Genomic DNA, 21,459 nt, shown 5'->3' with positions numbered 1-21,459 from the left:
GCCAACCAACCTTTTTTGTACCATGTTATTTCCATGATCCACATCTATACTATGGTATAAATGAGGCAATACCATGGTATTATTTAGGTGCATGGCAGTACCATCATACTTCAAAGCTAAAACAATGGTACATTTCCATGATTCAGATCTATACCGTGGTGTAATGATACAATACCATCGTCATATTTAGGTACAATGGCAGTACCATGGTAGTACCATCATACTTCAAGGCTAAACCATGGTACATTTCCATGATTCAGACTATACCATGGTACGTACCATTGTATGAATGAAAGTACCATAGCAGTACCATGGTACGTTTTTGTAAGGGTTATTGCCTAGGCCTATACGTTCTCTCCCAGACTCATGGAGCGTGGCATCAGGTAACCAGTCCATCCAGTATGCATAATAATACAGTCTACACTCAAAGTAGATTACTAGAAATTGTTTAATTTTGGAGTATAGGCTAGACCAATTGTGTACCTTAGACATCTTTAATCAGCTTGTTGTATGTTTTTCTGCCGTGCATAATATGCGGTAGGCTATGTATTGTATAACAGCACGATCATAATTTTTTCCGGGCTTGGTGTCATAGTCCTGTGCGTAGCATAGGGCTGTGGCAGTCACGAAATTTCGTCAGCCGATGATTGTTACGCAAATAACTATCGGTCACAAGGTAATCGACCGTTAATTAACATAAACACATTTAGCATCTCCTGGCTTCCACAAGCCATTTTAAAAAGTCTAATAAATCCATGTAATATAGCCTACACCTTCACAATAAATCCATTATTTATTTGAGATAGGTCTAAAGAAGCATGATATGAGGAAAAGCCTATTTCAGAAGAAAAGAATAGCATACTTTGAGTTGTCTTTATGTTAAATCCTGATGTGGCTATGCAAAATGGCTGTGAGCTACACTAGTTCATTTAGCAGACAAGATTTGCTTTCTGTGGTATTATTTTATAGTATGAAGAATACAATTGAACAAAGCTGAATCAAATAGAAATATTTTAGTTGAGGGAGTTGAAAACATGGGCTATACTGTGTTGATCGGTTAACAAAGCAATAGGTACTCCTATATTCTTAATTTAGAGTTATTAAATGTAACTTTATTTGTTCTACAAACGATGGGCTATATGTTTAGATTTTTAATACATTGTCAGGCTGCATGATGAGACTCTAATGATGATTTGAAAAAAGTTGCTTGAAAGACATGAGCTCTGCCCAGGCTGTACACACTCCAATAGTCTCTCATTCATAATTTGACAAGCACTTGATAGTGCCTCAAATTTCACGGCGGCATAATGTGACGACCCTCCCACTCTGTCTTCCGAATTCTTTCTCTTTGCTCTTGTTTTCCTTAATAGGATGTCAGTGGGCGGGGCTGGGAGGGTCGTCAGCGAAATGGGACACACCTGGGCTCGGGCGTGTCCCAGGATAAATGCACCTCTTCCCCATTCATTGAGGAGACTCTCCATGCAGACACAGACAGATTTTGGTTGTGTTTTCTTGTGGCCTTTTGGTTGTTTGCTTTGGCACCTTTCATCACCCCGCATTATCACATTTATGCATGCCTAACACTCACTTACACTACTGATTACACACACCGTTGTTAATTGTATTTAGTTTACTTTATTTAATAAATATATTTTGTTATTCCTTGTTTCCACGTCGTCTCCCTTTTGTTACGAACTTCGAGCCGGTTCGTGACAATACCCTTTGTGGCCGTAATGCTCCCCCCAAAAAATCCATGCCTTTTGCGGCCCGGAGTGCTGCGTTGTGTCCTTCTCTCTGAGTGTGCTGCGCAATCTGAAGCATCTCTCACTCACATGGCTCTCCGTTACCTGATTGGGTCTTTCTCACAGGCTACAAGTCAGACATATCCGGGACGCAACTGCACGCATCTGTATCCAATTCCGAGGTGCATATTGAAGATATTGGAAGAACTGTTGAAATTTACTTTTCGTCAGCCAACAAGATGAGTAGGCCAAACAAACAGCAAAAGCACTAGCCTATGTCAATCTACTATCCCCCATAGTACAAAAGTCAACCTATTCTGTGCGAGAAATAAATATTCCAAACATAGTCTGGGACTGTGCTATACGATAGATCACAAATTAATACAACCACACGCAACAGAACAGAACGTTTAGCTTAAAATGTTGATAAACTATTAGGCTATTTCTTCACATTATAAGTGCAGCAATGCACACATGGTAGTAGGCTATAAGCGCAAATGTTCCATTAGCGGAAAACACCATTATCAAAAGTGACCGCAAATGCAATTATGCATGTAATGCTTTTATTATGAAGGTGCATTTTTATTGTCAAAATGATCTTCCCCAAACTTGAAACTCACGCGCTGCTTATGTGTGACAGTTAGGCTCTACACCCATTGTAATTAATGTGCTTCATTTTAAGAAGTTATTTGGCCACTTTAGTTGTGATACAAACCTTATCAAACATATAGGCCTATGGGATAGGCTACATGGACTACAGGAAAAGGAGGACCGAGCACGCCCCCATTCTCATCGACTGGGCTGTAGTGGATCAGGTTGAGAGCTTCAAGTTCCTTGGCTTCCACATCACCAACAAACTAACATGGTCCAAGCACACCAAGACAGTCGTGAAGAGGGCACGACAAGACCTATTCCCCCCTCAGTAGACTGAAAAGATTTGGCATCGGTCCTCAGATCCTGAAAAGGTCCAAGAGGCTTCTAAACAGCTTCTACTCCCAAGCCATAAGACTCCTGAACAGCTAATCAAATGGCTACCCCGCTTCTACGCTGCTGCTACTCTGTTATTATCTATGCATAGTCACTTTAATAACTCTACCTACATGTACATATAACCTCAATTACCTTGACACCGGTGCCTTCGCACACTGACTCTGTATCGGTACCCCCTGTATATAGCCTCCACACTGACTCTGTATCGGTACCCCCTGTATATAGCCTCCACATTGACTCTGTACCGGTACCCCCTGTATATAGCCCCGCTATTGTTATTTACTGCTGCTCTTTAATTATTAGTTATTCTTATCTCCTAATTTTTATATATTTTTTCAACTTTTTTGTATATTACATTTTTTTGTTGTATTTTCTTAACTGCATTGTTGGCTAAGGGCTTGTAAGTGAGGCATGGGAACCTGTTCACCCGCTGATCCATGGGAGCCAGTCGAACCCGCTAATGCCTGGGAGCCTGTCGAACCTGCTGAGGCATGGGAGCTCGTCTAACCCGCTGAGGCAAATATCGTAGGCCCAGCCTCGTCTTTTTATTAGCGGTTTAAGTGTTTGATGTGATTTTGTATTATATTTGCTTTGATGTCAGAGCGGTTAGAGGGACAATAGAGCCCTGAGTACCAGGCCATTAGCGACCTGATGGTAGTTAGCAAGTTGGGTACTACCAACTAGAGGTCGACCGATTATGATTTTTCAACGCCGATACCGATTATTGGAGGACCAAAAAATGCCGATACCGATGAATCGGACGATTTTTTTACATTTATTTATTTGTAATAATGACAATTACAACAATACTGAATGAACACTTATTTTAACTTAATATAATACATAAATACTATCAATTTAGCCTCAAATAAATAATGAAACATGTTCAATTTGGTTTAAATAATGCAAAAACAAAGTGTTGGAGAAGAAAGTAAAAGTGCAATATGTGCCATGTAAAAAAGCTAACGTTTAAGTTCCTTGCTCTGAACATGAGAACATATGAAAGCTGGTGGTTCCTTTTAACATAAGTCTTCAATATTCCCAGGTAAGAAGTTTTAGGTTGTAGTTATTATAGGAATTATAGGACTATTTCTCTCTATACGATTTGTATTTCATATACCTTTGACTATTGGATGTTCTTATAGGCACTTTAGTATTGCCAGTGTAACAGTATAGCTTCCGTCCCTCTCCTCGCTCCAACCTGGGCTCGAACCAGGAACACATCGACAACAGCCACCCTCGAAGCAGCGTTACCCATGTAGAGCAAGGAGAACAACCACTCCCAAGTCTCAGAGCGAGTGACGTTTGAAACGCTATTAGCGCGCACCCGCTAACTAGCTAGCGATTTCACATGGGTTACACCAGCCTAATCTCGGGGGTTGATAGGCTTGAAGTCATAAACAGCGCAATGTTTGAAGAATTGCGAAGAGCTGCTGGCAAAACCCACGAAGGTGTTGTTTGAATGAATGCTTACGAGCATGCTGCTGCCTACCATCGCTCCGTCAGACTGCTCTATCAAATATCAAATCATAGACTTAATTATAACATAATAACACACAGAAATACGAGCCTTTGGTCATTAATATGGTCGAATCCGGAAACTATCATTTCGAAAACGAAACGTTTATTATTTCAGTGAAATACGGAACCGTTCCGTATTTTATCTAACGGGTGGCATCCCTAAGTCTAAGTATTCATGTTACATTGCACAACCTTCAATGTTATGTCATAATTATGTACAATTCTGGCAAATTAATTACGGCCTTTGTTAGGAATAAATGGACTTCACACAGTTCGCAATGAGCCAGGCGGCCCAAACTGCTGCATATACCCTGACTGCTTGCACGGAACGCAAGAGAAGTGACACAAATCCATGTTAGCAGGCAATATTAACTAAATATGCAGGTTTAAAAATATATACTTGTGTATTGATTTTAAAGAAAGGCATTGATGTTTATGGTTAGGTACATTGGTGCAACGACAGTGCTTTTTTCGCAAATGCGCTTGTTAAATCATCACCCGTTTGTCGAAGTAGGCTGTGATTCGATGAGAAATTAACAGGCACCGCATCGATTATATGCAACGCAGGACACGTTAGATAAACTAGTAATATCATCAACCATGTGTAGTTTTTTTATAAGATAAGTTTAATGCTAGCTAGCAACTTACCTTGGCTTCTTGCTGCCCTCGCGTAACAGGTAGTCAGCTTGCCATGCAGGCTCCTCGTGGAGTGCAATGTAAGGCAGGTGGTTAGAGCGTTGGACTAGTAACCGGAAGGTTGCAAAAACGAATCCCCGAATCCCCCCTGAACAAGGCAGTTACCCCATGTTCCTAGGCCGTCATTGAAAATAAGAATGTGTTCTTAATCTGACTTGCCTCGTTAAATAAAGGTGTACAAAATTGTTAAAAAAATTAAATAAAAACAAATCGGCAAATCGGTGGCCAAAAATACCGATTACCGATTGTTATGAAAACTTGAAATCGGCCAACGCATGTCCAGTGTATTAAGAGGAGATTACTGTGACTCAACGGTCAAGTGAAATTTTACTGCGGTCATGACTCATGACTGCCGGTGTGGCAGAAACACGTTGGCAACACTGCAACAGCCCAAATATTCACACCCCATTTCTTTACTCCATATTTAATTTTGTTACAGCCTGAATTTAAAATGTATCAACATTTTATTTTGTCACTGATCTGCACAGTACCACATAATCTCATAGTGGAATTTTGTTTGTCTAAATTTTTTGAAATTAATACAAAATTGAAAGCGGAAATGTTTTGAGTCAATAAGTATTCAACCACTTTGTTACGGCAAGCCTAAATAAGTTCAGGAGAAAAAATGTGCCTCAGAAATTGCATAATAAGTTATAAATTAGGCTGTGGATGGTGTATCAATACACCCAGTCACTAAAAAGATACAGGCATCCTTCCTGACTCAGTTGCCAGAGAGGAGGAAACTGCTCATGGATTTCACCTTGAGGCCAGTGGTGATTTTAAAACAATTACAGAGTTTAATGGTTGTGATATGAGAACTGAGGATGGATCAACAACATTGTAGTTCTTCCACAATACTAACCTTAATGACAGAATGAAAAGAAGGAAGCCTGTACAGAATAAAAAATATTACAAAACATGCATCCTGTTTGCAACAAGGCACTTAAGTTTACAAAGCGTTATGTTTGGGGCAAATCCAATACAACACATCACTGAGTACCACTTTTCATATTTTCAAGCATGGTGGTTGCTGCATCATGTTATGGGTATGCTTGTCATTGGCAAGGACTAGCGAGTTGTTTAGGATAAAAATCAATGGAATTCAGCTATAAGCACAGGCAAAATCCTGCTTTCCAACAGACACAAATTCACCTTTGAGCAGGACAATAACCTAAAACAAAAGGCCAAATCTACACTGGAGTTGCTTACCAAGACAATATTGAATGTTCATGAGGGGCCTAGTTACAATTTTGACTTAAATTGACTTGAAAATCTATTGGCAGACTTGAAAATGGCTGTGTAGCAATGATAACCAATCAACTTGACAGAGCTTGAAGAATTTAAAAAAGATTATTAAAAAAATTACAAAATTACAATATTTTAAATAGGATTTTATAAAGAATAATATTGTACAATCCAGGTATGCAAAGCTCTTATAGACTTACACCAAAAGACTCAGCTGTAATCGCCACCAAAGGTGCTTCTACAAAGTATTAACTTATCAATTAAATTATCTAATATGTTTTCACCATGTCATTATGGGGTATTGTGTGTAGAGAAAATATATAATCGATTTTGAATTCAGGTTGTAACACAACAAAATGTGGAATAAATCAAAGTGTATGAATACTTTCTGAAGGCACTGTATGTATGATATTAATTATTGTTCTGTAATTCTATTTAAATATGGTGAATTTTAGCTTTAGTGAATGTTAATGAATTTTCCCATGGAATTAATTAGCTTATAGGATAAACAGCATCTTCCCCTGATACAGAGAGTAATTGATTTCCATGTGCTCCAAATGTAAAGTGTTTGAGTTGAACAATTTTACCATTGTCACATAATTGAATAAAAGAGAACAATGCAGACATCAAATTTCAATTCAATTTATACTGGGAAGTAATTAAACACTATTTGTTTCCCATGTTCTTGGGTTCATTTCGATTACTGCTCTCTGCACTTGTTTTGCAATGTGCAGTCAATGACAAGTCTGAGCTTTTGCTCTAACAGTCGACTAATCTGTTTGTACAATAGCACATTGTTTCAGCGATTAGTTTTCAGGAAAATGTCAATCTAGTTTTCTCTCCAATCTGAGCGTATAGCGGCATCCTCACCACTGGTGCCTTTGGTCAGCTAAAGACAAGTGTCTTCAACCATTAGAAAGGGAGGGAGTTCTTTTCCCAGTGATGAAATGCATGTTTGAAATTGGGAAAGGAACTAAAAGTGTTGCCTCCATCCCCCTCCTTGTCACATGTCCCTTTCACAGCATAGAAAAGTTCCTGGATTAGTGGAGAATTAATACAAAGGAGAGACGCCACTTCAGCTACGGTCGGAAACAAGGGAATCGAGAGAGCAACGGGGCGACGTCGCACGCGAGCCGCTGTTCCTGAAACATACCAGTGTCCAGAAGAAGACGAGTCCCCAAAAAGAGACACGCCCAGCAGCACGGACATAGACTACATCCTCACGGAAGAGAAAGAGGTCCCGCTGCTTGAAAGCGCTCCTGACTGAAGCATGGAGGAAAAGCAGTTTTCGGGGATTCTGGTGAGTTGAAGTTTTTGTTTATTGTATTTCTATTTAGTCTTTCCCCCTCCCTCCCATACTCATCTCCTCACACACCCCGTCATAGACTGAGGAGAGTAGGACGCCACACAAGTGTCTGGTGGGAAGACTAGAGGAGTCTTGTTTAGGACTGGTAAAATAACTTGTGGAGGCTTCTCTTCTTTAAGGGTGGCAAATCACACTTGAGCTACAGTATTGTTTTGTCAACGATGAGGAAAAGCAGTGTGCAGCTGTTGCCCAGCAATTGAACATTAGTTGACCCTATGCTGCTGATCATGTATCCCTTTTGTTACATGGTCACTGGTCTAGCCCTGTAGACCAAGGATCAGCAAACTGGATGACAACTGGAAAGACCTATAGTCTACCTAACACAATGTAGGCTAATGAAATAAAAACACGTCTACTGTTTTTGTTGCTTTGTTCATTATACAAAAAGTTAATGTAGTTAGAATTCTAGCTAGTTGTAGAAACCTTAGCAAAATGATTTAATGTGGAGTTCTCATGAGATGTTACCAGCTACTGTCAAGGCCAGTAGTGAAGTAAAGTTTCTGTTATTTCCCAAGTTTTCTGTTCATTTCTCTCTGTAGCCCTATTGCCACTTAAAATTTGTAGTCCACACTGAAATGTCAGTAAACACTACACTTTTTGGGGGGGTACTTCATTTCCCTGAAATATAGTTATTCTAATGTAATGTTTTTGGGTTATAGTGCCACATTTATAATGTTTGTGGGAGATAATCCAATGTTTACTTTAAAGACTATAAATTACATCCAGTTAAAATATAGAATTATTTTAGTAAAGGAAAAATAAATCATGTTTCATACCAAAAATAAAATGTTATTGCATATCAACCAAATATCTGGTTAGTGAATTGAAAGGTCCTTTAGATAATATACAGTATGTACTTGGGTTAAAGTAATTAAATAGCACTTTCATTTGAATGCAATGGGTTTTTTTTTCGTGTGAAGAATTATCCTTTTGGTTTAGCCTATCATTTGAAGACATAGAATAGGCTTATTTATCAAGTCGACAAAGTGTTACCTGTTACTTGATGAATGAGATTCTCCAAGATTCTTGCTTGAATTCAGCCAAACATTCCTAAGTGTCCTGTCTATTGTTTTATGTATTTTGTATGTGCGTAATGTTTGTATAACTTGCATGAAATTGGTTTTGACTATCCCTAATATTTCATTCCATGCCTTTATCCCTTTGGATTTTGACTACTGAGAACACTAGGGAACACTGGGGATAGTGGCTAGCAGCCACCCCTGGCCACAGTATTAGTACTGAAGTAACTGGACCTTGGGTGGCTTTACCCAACCGGACCCATGTGTCTGTCAAGCAGGTATACTGCAGGCTGATTGTTTGACTTGGCCGAGGTGACTTTCGCAGCAGCCACTTCTGTAATTGTCTGAACAGTGTGTCCCTGGCTGGGGGCCACAGAGAAACTCTCCACTGAACTCAAATACAGCTTATTCACTACTTTAAAACTGCCTTAACTGTAATAAATTACACATCTTGCTAGGCTAAATTAAATGATTAATTCATTTAATTGTAGAGATTACGATGTAATTTTCCAGAGAACTAGCATAACTTGATAAATCTTACACAAAATACATATTCTGAAAAAATGTACTGGCTCTTGCAGGTTGTTCCAAGGTTATACAGTTGTAAGACAGTTTGTTATAGAGTTAGCTTATAGAATAAGCAAATAAAGATCGCAAGTAGTCACATAAATTATTTGTATTGTATTTCATAAGTGAGTCCTACTAGTCCTAGTCATCAAACCACTCTGTAAATATTTTTAGGCCAAGGCGTCAATAACAACATCACATGTTCTTCACAACAACATTTTCAAATTTCACACTGCTGTTAGTAAAACAGAGAAATGGACAGAGCGAGATAGTAAAACCTCTCTTATCTGGACAGGGGAAAAAACATACGAGTAAGGTCAAACCTTGAGGTTTAAACGTGAAGTCAAAAGTAGAAAAAGTTAAACTCCCTCCAAAAATCCCTCCCCTCTTGTGATTGGTTCTCCCCTGCTCCGGTCCCCATGGCTGAGTCTGTTGTCTTCCACTGAGAGACAGTGATTCTAGTCAATTCCACAGGACCGAGGCCTTCTCCCGCCATCAATAACTGTTGTCTTCCACTGAGAGACAGTGATGCTAGTCAATTCCACAGGACCGAGCCCTTCTCCCGCCATCAATAACTGCCACGGCTCCCCTACCTACAGTGCATTATAGTACATACAGTATAATTGCCTCCATCTTTAGATTTTATTACATGATGTATTACTGATTTATTTATAATGTTTTGTTCTTATTCATAACCTACAGTAATTGACGTTTTTCAGAAGTTGTATACTTATTTTCACTTACTACTAAAATTGCTCTTTCTAGTTTTCTATCTATTTGAGAGCTTACTTGCCATGGACATGCTGCTTATTCTGCTTGGGATTGTGCATTATAAATCCAAGTCTGACTCTTTCCAACCTTTCTAAGAGAGGCCTTATCTTCTGAATTGCTCTCCTGCGTCTTTTATAGCGTATGGACTCACTTTCCCTGAATTGGCAGCCGGGTGAGGTTTTGGTGCACCGTTTTACGAGTCTTATGCATTGAGAGAGGATATGTTGGGGAAGGGACACGCATCACGTGTTGTTGTGCCTCTTCTGCAATCATCTAAGACAGTGTTTCCCCTCTCCAGTCCTCCAGTACACCCAACAGTATACATTTTTGTTTTAGCACCAGACGAGCACACCTGATTCAACTTGTCAGCTAATCTTCAAGACCTCAATTAGTTGAATCAGGTGAGTTTATCAGGGGCTACAATATAAATGTGTGCTTTTGGGGTTCCTGGAGGATTGGAGTTAGGAAACACTTCTCTAAGAAAGCGAAGAGAAAGAATGCATGTGAAACAGACATTGAAAACATATTTGTCCCCGGTAATGACCGGGGTAATTTCTGCTTGGCCCGTCAGAGACGAAAGACTAAAGATCAGTAGCAGAGCGACTGTTAACTGTGGTGACTTCTTGCAACCCCCTCCCCTGGGTACTAGGGTAGTGCTGCAGTGAGTTGCATTTCCCATGGGCTGCCTGCTAATGTGGGCTTCTTTGCAGGGTCCCATAGGACGGGAGCCACTTCTGCACACATCCCAGTTAAGGAGCATTCTGCCATGAAATGGTTTATAGTAGGTTAGCTGCAGACTAAGAGATACAAAAATGTCTGTTCCATAGCAATGAAAAAGGGGGAAAAAATAAGTATATTGCGAATATTGATGTAGTTTGTCCTTTATGTTTCTTACTTGTTAACATTCTCACCTTGGAAAACTGGCAAGACATTTAGTGTAGTATTGAGGTGTAGAGGATCTAAACGACTTGTATGTTGTACATAATTGCCTTGCCATGTGAAGTTTGTGTAAAGATAACGGGTGGCAAGCTTAAGTTCGTCTGTCCGTCAAGTCTTCAGTCTGCTTAAAGCTTTTCCTTCCCTTCTTATGTAAGGAGGACCATATTGAGCCGTCAGTCATTCACTTGAATTAGCTTGAGTGTTCACATCTTTGTAACTGTGCAACTGTGCTGCCTTCAGGGGCATGGGAACAGATGTGACGGAGCAAAGGGGAAGTCAAAACATGATTTCTGTTTGTTTGAGCCTCTGACTGTACAGTGCACCAAGCAGCAGAGCCAGGGAAAATGCAGCCACTGTGGCGAAGGTACAATGGGGGGACAAGGGCCACCAAATGCCAAACACGTCCACTGCTGCGCTTCCTTTAAAAAGTTTCCCCAACCAAAGGGCCCATTGAGTTTCGGCCTTTAGATTTCATTTGAAGAAACCACTCAGGCTGAAAATTTAGTTTTTTCCTACTTTTCTTCCTCTCTCTTCTGTTTAATGGCAGCCCCCTCCAAATAAAGGATAAACAAAGTTAAAAGAAAAAGGGAGAGACCCACTTTCGCTGGCTACTTTGTGAAATTATGGACAGCAGTTGAGCATTGTGTTCCCTCGAGGCCTCTTAAATCTTCTCATCTCTTTTATTATTATTATTTTCAACAGTCCAATTGAGGTCCTTCAAAGGCTTTTCACCCCATATTGAGGTAATTTGTTGCGCTTGAACTCAACCTGCTCTGCCCCTTGTCTAGTGAATGGGAGATATAGGCATGGGACGAAGGGGGGTCTGTCGTTCTCAGGGCTCCCTCACAGGAACACCCGCCTTCATATTATGTATCACTTTGATTCCTTCCATGTCCAAGGCCCCCCAAAAGCATCTCCAAAAGTGTTCTCTTTCTTGCTCACATTCCATTGCACTAGATTTGCAGCGGCAATATGTGCATACACATGTAGCCTAATATATGAATTATTTCTCCAAAAAGGTATTGTTTTGAAGTAATTTACTAATATAACTAATTATTCTGTTGAGTTGTTATCATGACTTGACAAAGAAAAGTCTTCCTTTTTAGCTCATTTAATTTTGAAATGATTAGAATTAAGCTTTTTTGTCTCCTTTTACATTTTTTCACATGTTCACTAACCTACATTATGTCCCTTACACATGTCCGTTACTAGAAATCTGGCATCATTTCAAATACTAGCTAAAATCCTACAACCACCCTGGACCAGTTCTGTTTCCCTAGCTAGATAAAGGACCTTCATTCACCCTTGTTGTCACTAAACACAAATGTTAATCAGTTGTTTGTTTATCTTTTATACAAGGTTTTATCTGATTTTGAAGTTATGAAAGTACATAAGAAGAATTAAGTGGGGTCTACCTACAGTGGCTAGCATGTATGCAAACAAATGTCAATTCTACTTTTGATCCCGTGTGAATAATTTAAAAAAAATTAATGGTAGCCTAACTCTTGAAAAGCACCTGTACTGATCTTGTGGTAGCTATTTCGGACCAAAATTATATTTGGATTTCGTTTTTTCCCTGTAAAGCCCTCTTAATTTCGATCACTTCTCAAAAAAGTCAGGTCGACAACAATTTCTGCTGCTGCTCTTCTAATTTGCTCATTGGTGAATCCACGTGAGGTGAACTAAAGTCACATGTACCTCACTTTCATCCCCAGCAATGGTCCCATATGTTTGTCAAAATGTGTATGTTGTGTGCTTTATCTGGCCCGATTTGTTCCCCAGCTACTCCACTGAGCCCCATTCTCCCTGGAGGCAATCTGAGCTATGCGCTATTTATAAAGAATTAACAGCTGGGGCCCTTCCAGCTAAATTACGGAGGGGAGATATTATCATGAAAACTTCATGTTAACCCAAGCGTTAGAGATTGCTCTCCTGTGTCCCTGAAAGCTGCCAGGCTAAGCAGAACTCACTCTTCTAACTGGAAGAAATGCTTAGGACGTTGTTTTCCGACCATAGCTTAACGAATTTGTCCTTTTGTTGCCCGGACAAAGGCTGTCAGATGCGCCAAAAAAAGGGCAGTTTCTGACCTCTGCTTTCTGTCCTCCACGTTACCAAGTCTGTCCGGCGAGAGAGATTCCCCAGAGCTATTTTCAGTCACTTTTTAGTTTTTCAGTCTGAACCGTTGAGAAAATGTAGGGTTATCCTAATTTTCCTTGTACCAAGCCTTCACGCACCCCATCACATAGGTGAAACTAATCAGAGGTGATGAGCTATTAAGTAAATTGCAATAATGGACAGAAATCTAAATGCAGGTGGATTTAATAGGACCAAACATCATTACCATGTCTACGGGAGAGTTGAATATCTCTGAGCACTGCACTGGCTACTAGATGTATCACTGAAGAAGACTAGACCGAGAGATCCATCATACCAATCTACAGAGAGGTCTCTATGATAATGTTGGGAATGATTACTAAAAGCTTCCCTGTGACCCTGTCTACACCTGTATTAAAATGTGTTCCGTATCAGATTCTGTACAGTGAGATCAGATAACACTCAATAGTTATTTTGTTCCCAATAGTTAGACTATTGTTACCATTGGGCAAAAAACGAATCAGTATTGCTAAAACAGTTAAAATGAGGAGAATGGTAAGAATGATTCCTACATTTTGAGCAAGGGCAGCTCAGTGTTTCCCCTATATTCATTGCCGACACGCCAAAAAATATGATTATGGGGAGGGGAAATCATTTTTGCGATGGTAAAACCTTTTCAGTGTAAACTTAAATAACTAAAGCCAGATATAAAATATGTAGAAAAGACAATGGAGCTATATATTTTTAAATAAGATAATCTTTGAGAATAACAATCTAAAATTCCCCAAATGTCATGGCATGGGGCCCCAATTGATTTTCTTATCACGTTTGAGTCATAAGCCATGGCAAAATGTGTAGAGTTGCAGGAAATTAGCTTTAAAATTGCAATTTCCTCTCATACCCATGACAACATGTGCACAATTGCATCAAACTAGCTTTAAAACTGTAACATGTTCTCTCCGCCCCATGCCAAAATATGTAGAATTTCAGGAGATTTTGTCTATGTGCCAAGAGGAGGGCCTTTAAAATGTAGGATTGGAGACCGCACCATTGGCCATGGCCACTACGACGCACCCCAGCTGTGTACGTTTCACTCAAAACGGAATGAGATTTGCTCACAAATGGATTTTCTATGTGTGTGCTTTCCTATTATTTCAAATCAATCAACAACAAGCTTCGCGTGTCAAGCGGTGGGGTAACAGTCATGTTGGTTTGCGCTTGCTTTTGCAATATTTGTGTGTGCGTGTCTGCGTCAGTATCTCTAGTCTGCAAACCAACTGAGTGAGAATACGATCCGGAAACCGCACATCAATAGGGCAGTAAGTTGCGAAAGTGACATGTTTGGTCAGCAGTAGTAATTTAGCCCACACTGAAGTCCCTTGTTTGGCTTGTCAATAGAGGCAGCGTGCTTTGAATAGGAAAGAGTCTCAAAGGCGGCTCATTTCAAACCGTCCTGGGACCATTCTGTGTCACTTCAGTGATTTGTTTTGTTTGAATAAGATTGCGATGTTGTTGTGTAATAATAGGGGGATTTTCTATCTTATACCTGATATAACGCTAGCCATACCCTTCCAATAAGTATTTTTTTTAAATGCTTGCAGATTTGATGGGCTAGACTAGAACTCAGATGTTCTCAGCAAATTAAATTGGCATGTGGCGAGATCTACTCTCTGATAGGAGCGTAGTAGGAAATAAAGACTGCAAGTTTAGAATTGAAATGGAACACCCAGTGTTAATCCACACACTGCCCCCCCCCCTCTCTCACTCTCTCTCTCTCTCCTGCACGCTCTGCCTCTATTAGGACTGTGGCCTACCCCTGCTCTCTATAGCAACTGGGCTTTTCTCAGCCTGCCGGGCCGCCTCATTGATGGGCTGTGCACAGCCAGACGATCCTTCCTAAATTCTTGCATGCCTTAGTCGGAAGTTGTCCCGTCCCAATGGCCACCCTCACCCTGCCCCCTCGCCAATACCATATTCAGTATCATTAGTATGAGGAGTGTAGTGAGGATGATGATGGTGAGTTCTCAGGGAGGTCCCGGTCTCCTTGTCTCGTTTGGGGGTTAGGGTTAGCCTATGTATTCTTAGCAGCAGGGTTGTGTGTGATGGGCAGCGTATGACCCGGGTATGACTGACGCCCAGTAGGGAGGTGCCATGAAAGGTTTAGTTTAACCTGTTTACCCCAATCATCTGTGGAGTCAGAAGGTTGAACTTTGCTGGAACAGTCCACATTTACTTTTCCTCTGCAAACAAAATGAGTAATGAATACAAAAATCCGACACCCTATAGTAGAATAGTTTGTCTATTGATCTAGTCGGCTTGTTGTTGTGTTTTCTATACTAAAGAAATATTCCTCTCGAGGCGCATTCAAGTTATGAGTGCCATAGGGAGCGAAACATGCATTCTGACAAGCAGTCAGGCAATGCACAACAAGTCTTGCAATCGCCGGGAAAACAGCACTTTTGATGGACTTTGTTAAAAAGAAGAGTATCCCAGGGGAATTGTGACATGAAGTGGTTTCTGTGAGAAGTACAGGCAGTGTTACCCTGGGTGGCAGTTTACCCCAAACTACCCTTACAGGTTGGCCTATATTATAATAACTGTTTAAGCAAGTTTTTTGGGACATACAATTCATCAATATGATGCTAACAAATTAAAAGATCACCCTAGCCCCCTTGTTTGAGACTTTATTTACTTATAGCCACTATGCTGCATTAGTTGGACTACAGGTGATGATGCTTATTGCTGATAGCATACCTGATAATATGGACCATGCATAGGTTGTAAAGTGCATTTGGAAAGTATTCAGACCTTGACTTTTTCCACATTTTGTTACGTTACAGCCTTATTCTAAAATGGATTAAATAAAACATTTTCCTCATCAATCTACACACAGTACCCCATAATGACAAAGCGAAAACAGAAATATCTTATTTACATAAGTATTCAGACTCTTTGCTATGAGACTCGAAATTGTTTCCATTGATCATCCTTGAGATGTCTCTACAACTTGATTGGAGTCCACCTGTGATAAATTCAATTGATTGGACATGATTTGGAAAGGCCTGTCTATATAAGGTCCCACAGTTGACAATACATGTCAGAGCAAAAACCAAGCCATGAGTTTGAAGGAATTGTGTTGAGGCACAGATCTGGGGAAGGGTACCAGAAAGGTACAGTCATCTCTGCAGCACTCCACCAATCAGGCCTTTATGGTAGAGTTGCAAGATGGAAGCCACTCCTTAGTAAAAGGCACATGACAGCCCGCTTGGAATTTGCCAAAAGGCACCTAAAGGACTCTCAGACCATGAGAAACAAGATTCTCTGGTCTGATGAAACCAAGTTTGAACTCTTTGGCCAGATTGCCAAGCGTCACGTCTGGAGGAACCCTGGCTCCATCCCTACGGTGAAGCATGGTGGTGGCAGCATCATGCTGTGGAGATGTTTTTCAGCGGCAGGGACTGAGAGTTTAGTCAGGATCGAGGGATTAATGGAACAAAGTACAGAGAGATCCTTGATGAAAACCTGCTCCAGAGCGCTTAGGACCTCAGACTGGGACAAAGGTTCACCTTCCAACAGGACAATGACCCTAAGCACACAGCCAAGACAACGCAGGAGTGGCTTCGGGACAAGTCTCTGAATGGTTGTGAGTGGCCCAGCCAGAGCCCGGACTTGAACCCGATCAAACACCTCTGGAGAGACCTGAAAATAGCTGTGCAGCTACGCTCCCCATCCAACCTGACAGAGCTTGAGAGGATCCGCAGAGAACAATGGGGGAAACTCCTCAAATACAGTTGTGCCAAGCTTGTAGCGTCATACCCAAGAAGACTTGAGGCTGTAATCGCTGCCAAAGGTGCATCAACAAAGCACTGAGTAAAGGGTCTGAATACTTTCTTCCACTCCACCATAAAGGCCTGATTGGTGCTGCAGAGATTGTTGTCCTTCTGGAAGGTTCTCATATCTCCACAGAAGAACTCTGGAGCTCTGTCAGAGTGACCATCGGGTTCTTGGTCACCTCTCTGACCAAGGCCCTTATCTCCTGATTGCTCAGTTTGGCCAGAAATAATATTTCTGTTATTTATTTTTAATACATTTGCAAACATTTCTGAAAACCTGTTTTTGGTTTATCATTATGGTGTATTGTGTGTAGATTGATGAGAAAAAAAAAGATTTTAGAGTAAGGTTGTAATGTAACAAAATGTGGAAAAGGGGAAGGGGTCTGAATACTTTCCGAATGCACTGTAAGCATGGTCCAATATATAAAAAATAATTTCAACAAATAACTTTACCAATATGGTGTTAGCATTGTTTTATTTCAGTTCATGTTTTCCACCCACTGCTACACATTTTTCTAGAGGAAACACTGGACGATGCCATTAAAATGACAAATCATTATGTGCGAATTTTAGTTTCAATTATTCAATTTACATTCCTGCAGTAAAAGATTTGAACAGATCCGAGCAATTACAGAGCATGGCATCTGTGATGTCTAATTGGAGCTAAATAGCAGACATAAAAGGACAATTAGAAAAACAAGTTCCCCAACATGTCAACTGGCTTTTATAGAAAGTAATCTTGTCTCTTTTCCTGGTCATAGTCACCTCTCTCCACAGCTCTCGCCGTTCAACTATTGATAAGCGGCAGGAAAAATAGTGCATCGCAAAATCCTCATTAAATCTGACCTATTCTGGGTCTGACTAATAAGAGTTGGCTGTGGCCCCTGTAGAGTTTCTAATGACCTACAGTGTCATACTCCCCCACCGCCACGCTCGTGGCTGCCTGGGCCTCATATGGAAGCCCAAAGGAGCTCTACATGTGTGTAATTTATTCCACTATCCCACACACACACACACCACACACTCGCTCGCTCGTCTGCAGACCTTTACTACTATAGAGCATGCAGAAAGTGTGCTGTCGCCTAGCTCAGGGTTTCCCAAACTCTGTCCCGGGGCCCCCACTGGGTGCACATTTTGGGGTTTTCTGTAGCACTGCACAGCTGGTTCAAATAATCCAAGCAGTGGATAATACCTATTATTTAGCCTTTATCTCTGGTCAGTTATAATATATATATATATATATATATATATATATATATATATATATATATATATATATATATATATATATATATATATATATACACACAACATTTTAAGGAAGATTGTGGAACTTGTATGTATTACTTATTTATGCTTGATTACTAGCATAACTTGCCCCTTTATGTTGTTCAATTCAAAAGCAATGTATCTGCTAATCTAATTTTAAATGTCGTAAATTACATTTGGCTAATAGTAGCGTAATTGTTGGAATATTCGTTTTTCTCTTTAAAAAAAGCAATATAGCACAACTACTTTATTATGTGAGCCAACTTTGTTTACTTCCCTTTTTAAACTGATGTGTGTACATCATCATTTCCTCCAATGAGGGTATGACTATTTGCCTTTATGCAACCTCATAATGTAATGCAAAGTCATGTTCCAACGCTGATAGAGAAATCAGTACCTTCTGTCTTGGCCAAATGGCTAGCCAAATGACCGCGGTCACCGTAATAACTGTTCAGATAGCAAAAAAATGCATTCAAGTCAATGATGACATAATGGGTGGACTGGCATGCATTGCAAGTGTAACTATAGGAGCAAAGCAGGAAGTAAAATATATGCAGATTTCTGTTGGTTCAACTCAACTGACATACAAAAAAAATCCAAAGCATGAGCCACATCAGTTATCATGATTTGAATGAACATTCTACATTACCATGGAAATGATTACATCACAATACCAGGCAGCCATAGATGTGGTAAAGGACTCAATAGAACGTAGACATTCTATTACCAGATTGTCCCACATTCAACAAATCTGAATTACCAAAGTGGATATTTGTCAAATCCATCAAGATTTATGTATTATAACAGGCTCACAATCTGGTCACTTAAGTCCGATTTGGATATATTTGTGACTGCTAAATTTTAACTCCTGTTCGTATAAGCTGGTTGGCATAGCTAGTATACAGAAATCGGTAGTGGTAGTCTAATTCATTTTAAAATGTAATCCAGTTGATTGGTAACGATGACATGAACATGTGTTGGGGTTGACATCCATAAAAGCATTATACTCCGATTTTACCTCAACATAGTGTAAAATACATATAAACAATAGCCTAAATGTAGGTTAATTTTCCTGGGGGGCAGAAAGGAGACTCAATATATTTTCCCCATAGCCCTTTCCCCCACGTATTTCCATGGCAATTACCTTGTTTTGGTTGAGTTTGATTTACCTATTTATCTATTGCAAGTGTACCTATGAGTTTACCAGTGAAATTGCCAGGGTTAGTTCTTTTATTTTCATGACGTCTTCATCCATAACCGTCGGTTACACGGTTACACGGTAATTGTGCCAGCCCTACTCATGGAGTCTATCCACTGAAGCGGTTGCCACCATTGTCCCCCACTATCAAACATCCATTAGGATCCACGCCAGGTGTCTGTCAACTTTTGACACCACTAACAGGATACTCTTTGGAGGACTTGGCCAAAAGCAGAGTTTTGAAAGGCCTCCTTTGTGACACATTTTGGCATTTTGTTGAACCCTTCCTTACATTGTGATGCAATTCTAGTTCTCTCACTTAATGCTGTCTTTGTCACATATCGGTTGGCCATACATTGTCAAGAGCACAAATAATATGGTATTTTTGGACCTCTGAATAAAGAGGAAGAGCATGAATTAAAAATGAGTGGGGGGGGACCCTGCAAGCATGTTGTATGCAGTGAGAGAGGTATGTGCCCCTGTGCCTTTTGCACTACATACAGGGAGGAATTGGCAATGTCAAGGGACAAGGATTTGAGAGTCAAGTGTTCATGAATGAGAGTGTTGGTGGTCTGGGTGCAGCTGCCTTGAAAACAAGTGGAAGAAATGGAGAGACAGCAAGGGTAGTGAGTCCAGTGGAAGCGCACGGCTCCTCACTTTTTCTTTAATCTCTTGAGGAAGGTTTGGCAGGAGCCCTGACTCCAGGCAGCTAAACCAGCAGCTCCCCTCGCTCTGTATGCAGCCAAGGTGCTGGAATGACAACAACCCATTCATTGTGGAGGTAGAGGCAAAAGCTGTGGATCTCTCCTGTCTTTTTGGGAATGGGAGGGGGGGGGGGGCATTTTCCTGAAATCGTGAAGTAGAACAGAAAGGGGACACAGAGAGGGAGGGCAATAAAAGCGAGAGAGGGGGAGGAAGGGAGGGTGAGTGAGAGTGGGGAGGGAGAGAGAGCGCTACCATGCCGAATGATTGAGAGAGGCGGAGAGGAAACAGAACTCCATCAGATGAAATGAGGTGAAAATAATTCAGGCATTAATCAACCCAGGGCAAAAAGAGGCTGTTCTTTTTTTCCCCCCTCTTTCTGCGGAACCGAAAGGAAAGGTGTGAATGAAGAACTCAGGAGTGGAAACGAGAGAACCACTGGGCACTATCAAACCATGTCAGAGTCCAACAGCAATGCAGCCTGTACAGCTGACCAGGTCAGTTTCTTTTCACTAATTCTTTTCATCTTGTGACCTATTTGATACACAGATGTGATACCAATGATCTCTAGCAAAACGTTGTAATTTTGTCGACTCGTGGAGAAAACCTTGGACAGTTAACTGTTTAAAAAGAAATGGATTGGATTTTTTAGATTAGACGGAGAGAGTGAGTTTATCCAAACTATCAAAGCAGCAATTGTGTGGAGCTGCCCGGACGACGGTACAAGGTCCTGAAAGAATTGAATGAATCAAGACGACCTATTGTCTGGACCGCCTTATTTTTCGGCGATCATTCAGGGGGTCTGTGACGACTCAATAGCCCCCATACCACGTGAGAAGGGGGATACAGCTCTTTAAAAACCAGACCACGTGTGGCTGGACTGAAAAGTTTTTATAACTAATTGCAGTGGGAAGTTCTGGTGGTGCTGGCTGAGGGGTGTGTGATAAAGTTTCTAAGGAAGTGGGCAGGCTAACTGTGTGAAAGAGTGACAGAGTGGGAAAGGGAAAAGTGTCCTAAAAAGGGGGGTTGGCTCATATTTATGTTTTTTCTCTCTTCCTTTGCCACTCTCTTTAGTGGCCAAGGGACTTGTCAGTTAAACAATTCCACCAAAAGATTTGTTTAAAATAAAATATATAGATATCCGTTATGGCACTTTGTTCTTTGCCGATTTATGTGGAGCGCCAAGTCTTGTCACATCTTTTGGTTGGCCGCTGTGAAGACTGAGCAAGCCTCCTAGAGTTCAGTAGCAAACACAAAGAAACGACCGCTGACATCATTGCACATACTTTTAAAGAAACATTTCTATGAAGATAAAAAAATGGTGTTGCTCGCGGTAGGTAAAGCTTTAATTTAGCCCTATTTTTTCCAGAGATATATATTTTGTATGTACGTGTGTATGCCCCTGTTTTGACGTGTGTGTGTGAAGTTAATGTAATGCAAATTTGTCAGAGCCATGCATCTAATTGAATGTACCGTACTCCTAGAAGTGTAGGGGAACTTAAAGGGT

At 40.6% G+C, this 21,459-nt stretch overlaps 1 protein-coding gene across 5 annotated transcripts in view; it reads left to right on the top strand.

Annotated features, from left to right (window-relative positions):
• LOC106599379 (sodium- and chloride-dependent glycine transporter 1) overlaps positions 1-21,459 on the top strand; it is a 95,848-nt gene that overhangs the window by 38,731 nt on the left and 35,658 nt on the right. For 2 of the 5 annotated variants that reach the window (XM_082973377.1, XM_014190582.3), the window contains 2 exons: positions 7,217-7,494; positions 20,347-20,449. In XM_082973377.1, the coding sequence (XP_082829503.1) occupies positions 20,408-20,449 (42 nt within the window). In that variant the 5' untranslated portion in view covers positions 7,217-7,494; positions 20,347-20,407. Of the gene's footprint in view, positions 1-7,216; positions 7,495-20,346; positions 20,450-21,017; positions 21,286-21,459 lie in introns of those variants that run through there. The other 3 variants (XM_082973378.1, XM_014190585.3, XM_014190586.3) reach the window with 3 other exon arrangements.

Source organism: Salmo salar, chromosome 03 (genome assembly GCF_965601325.2).
Source record: "Salmo salar chromosome 03, fSalSal1, whole genome shotgun sequence".
NCBI lineage: Eukaryota > Metazoa > Chordata > Actinopteri > Salmoniformes > Salmonidae > Salmo > Salmo salar.
Note: the sequence above shows the minus strand (reverse complement) of the source record. Positions and strands in the feature narration are given on the sequence as shown.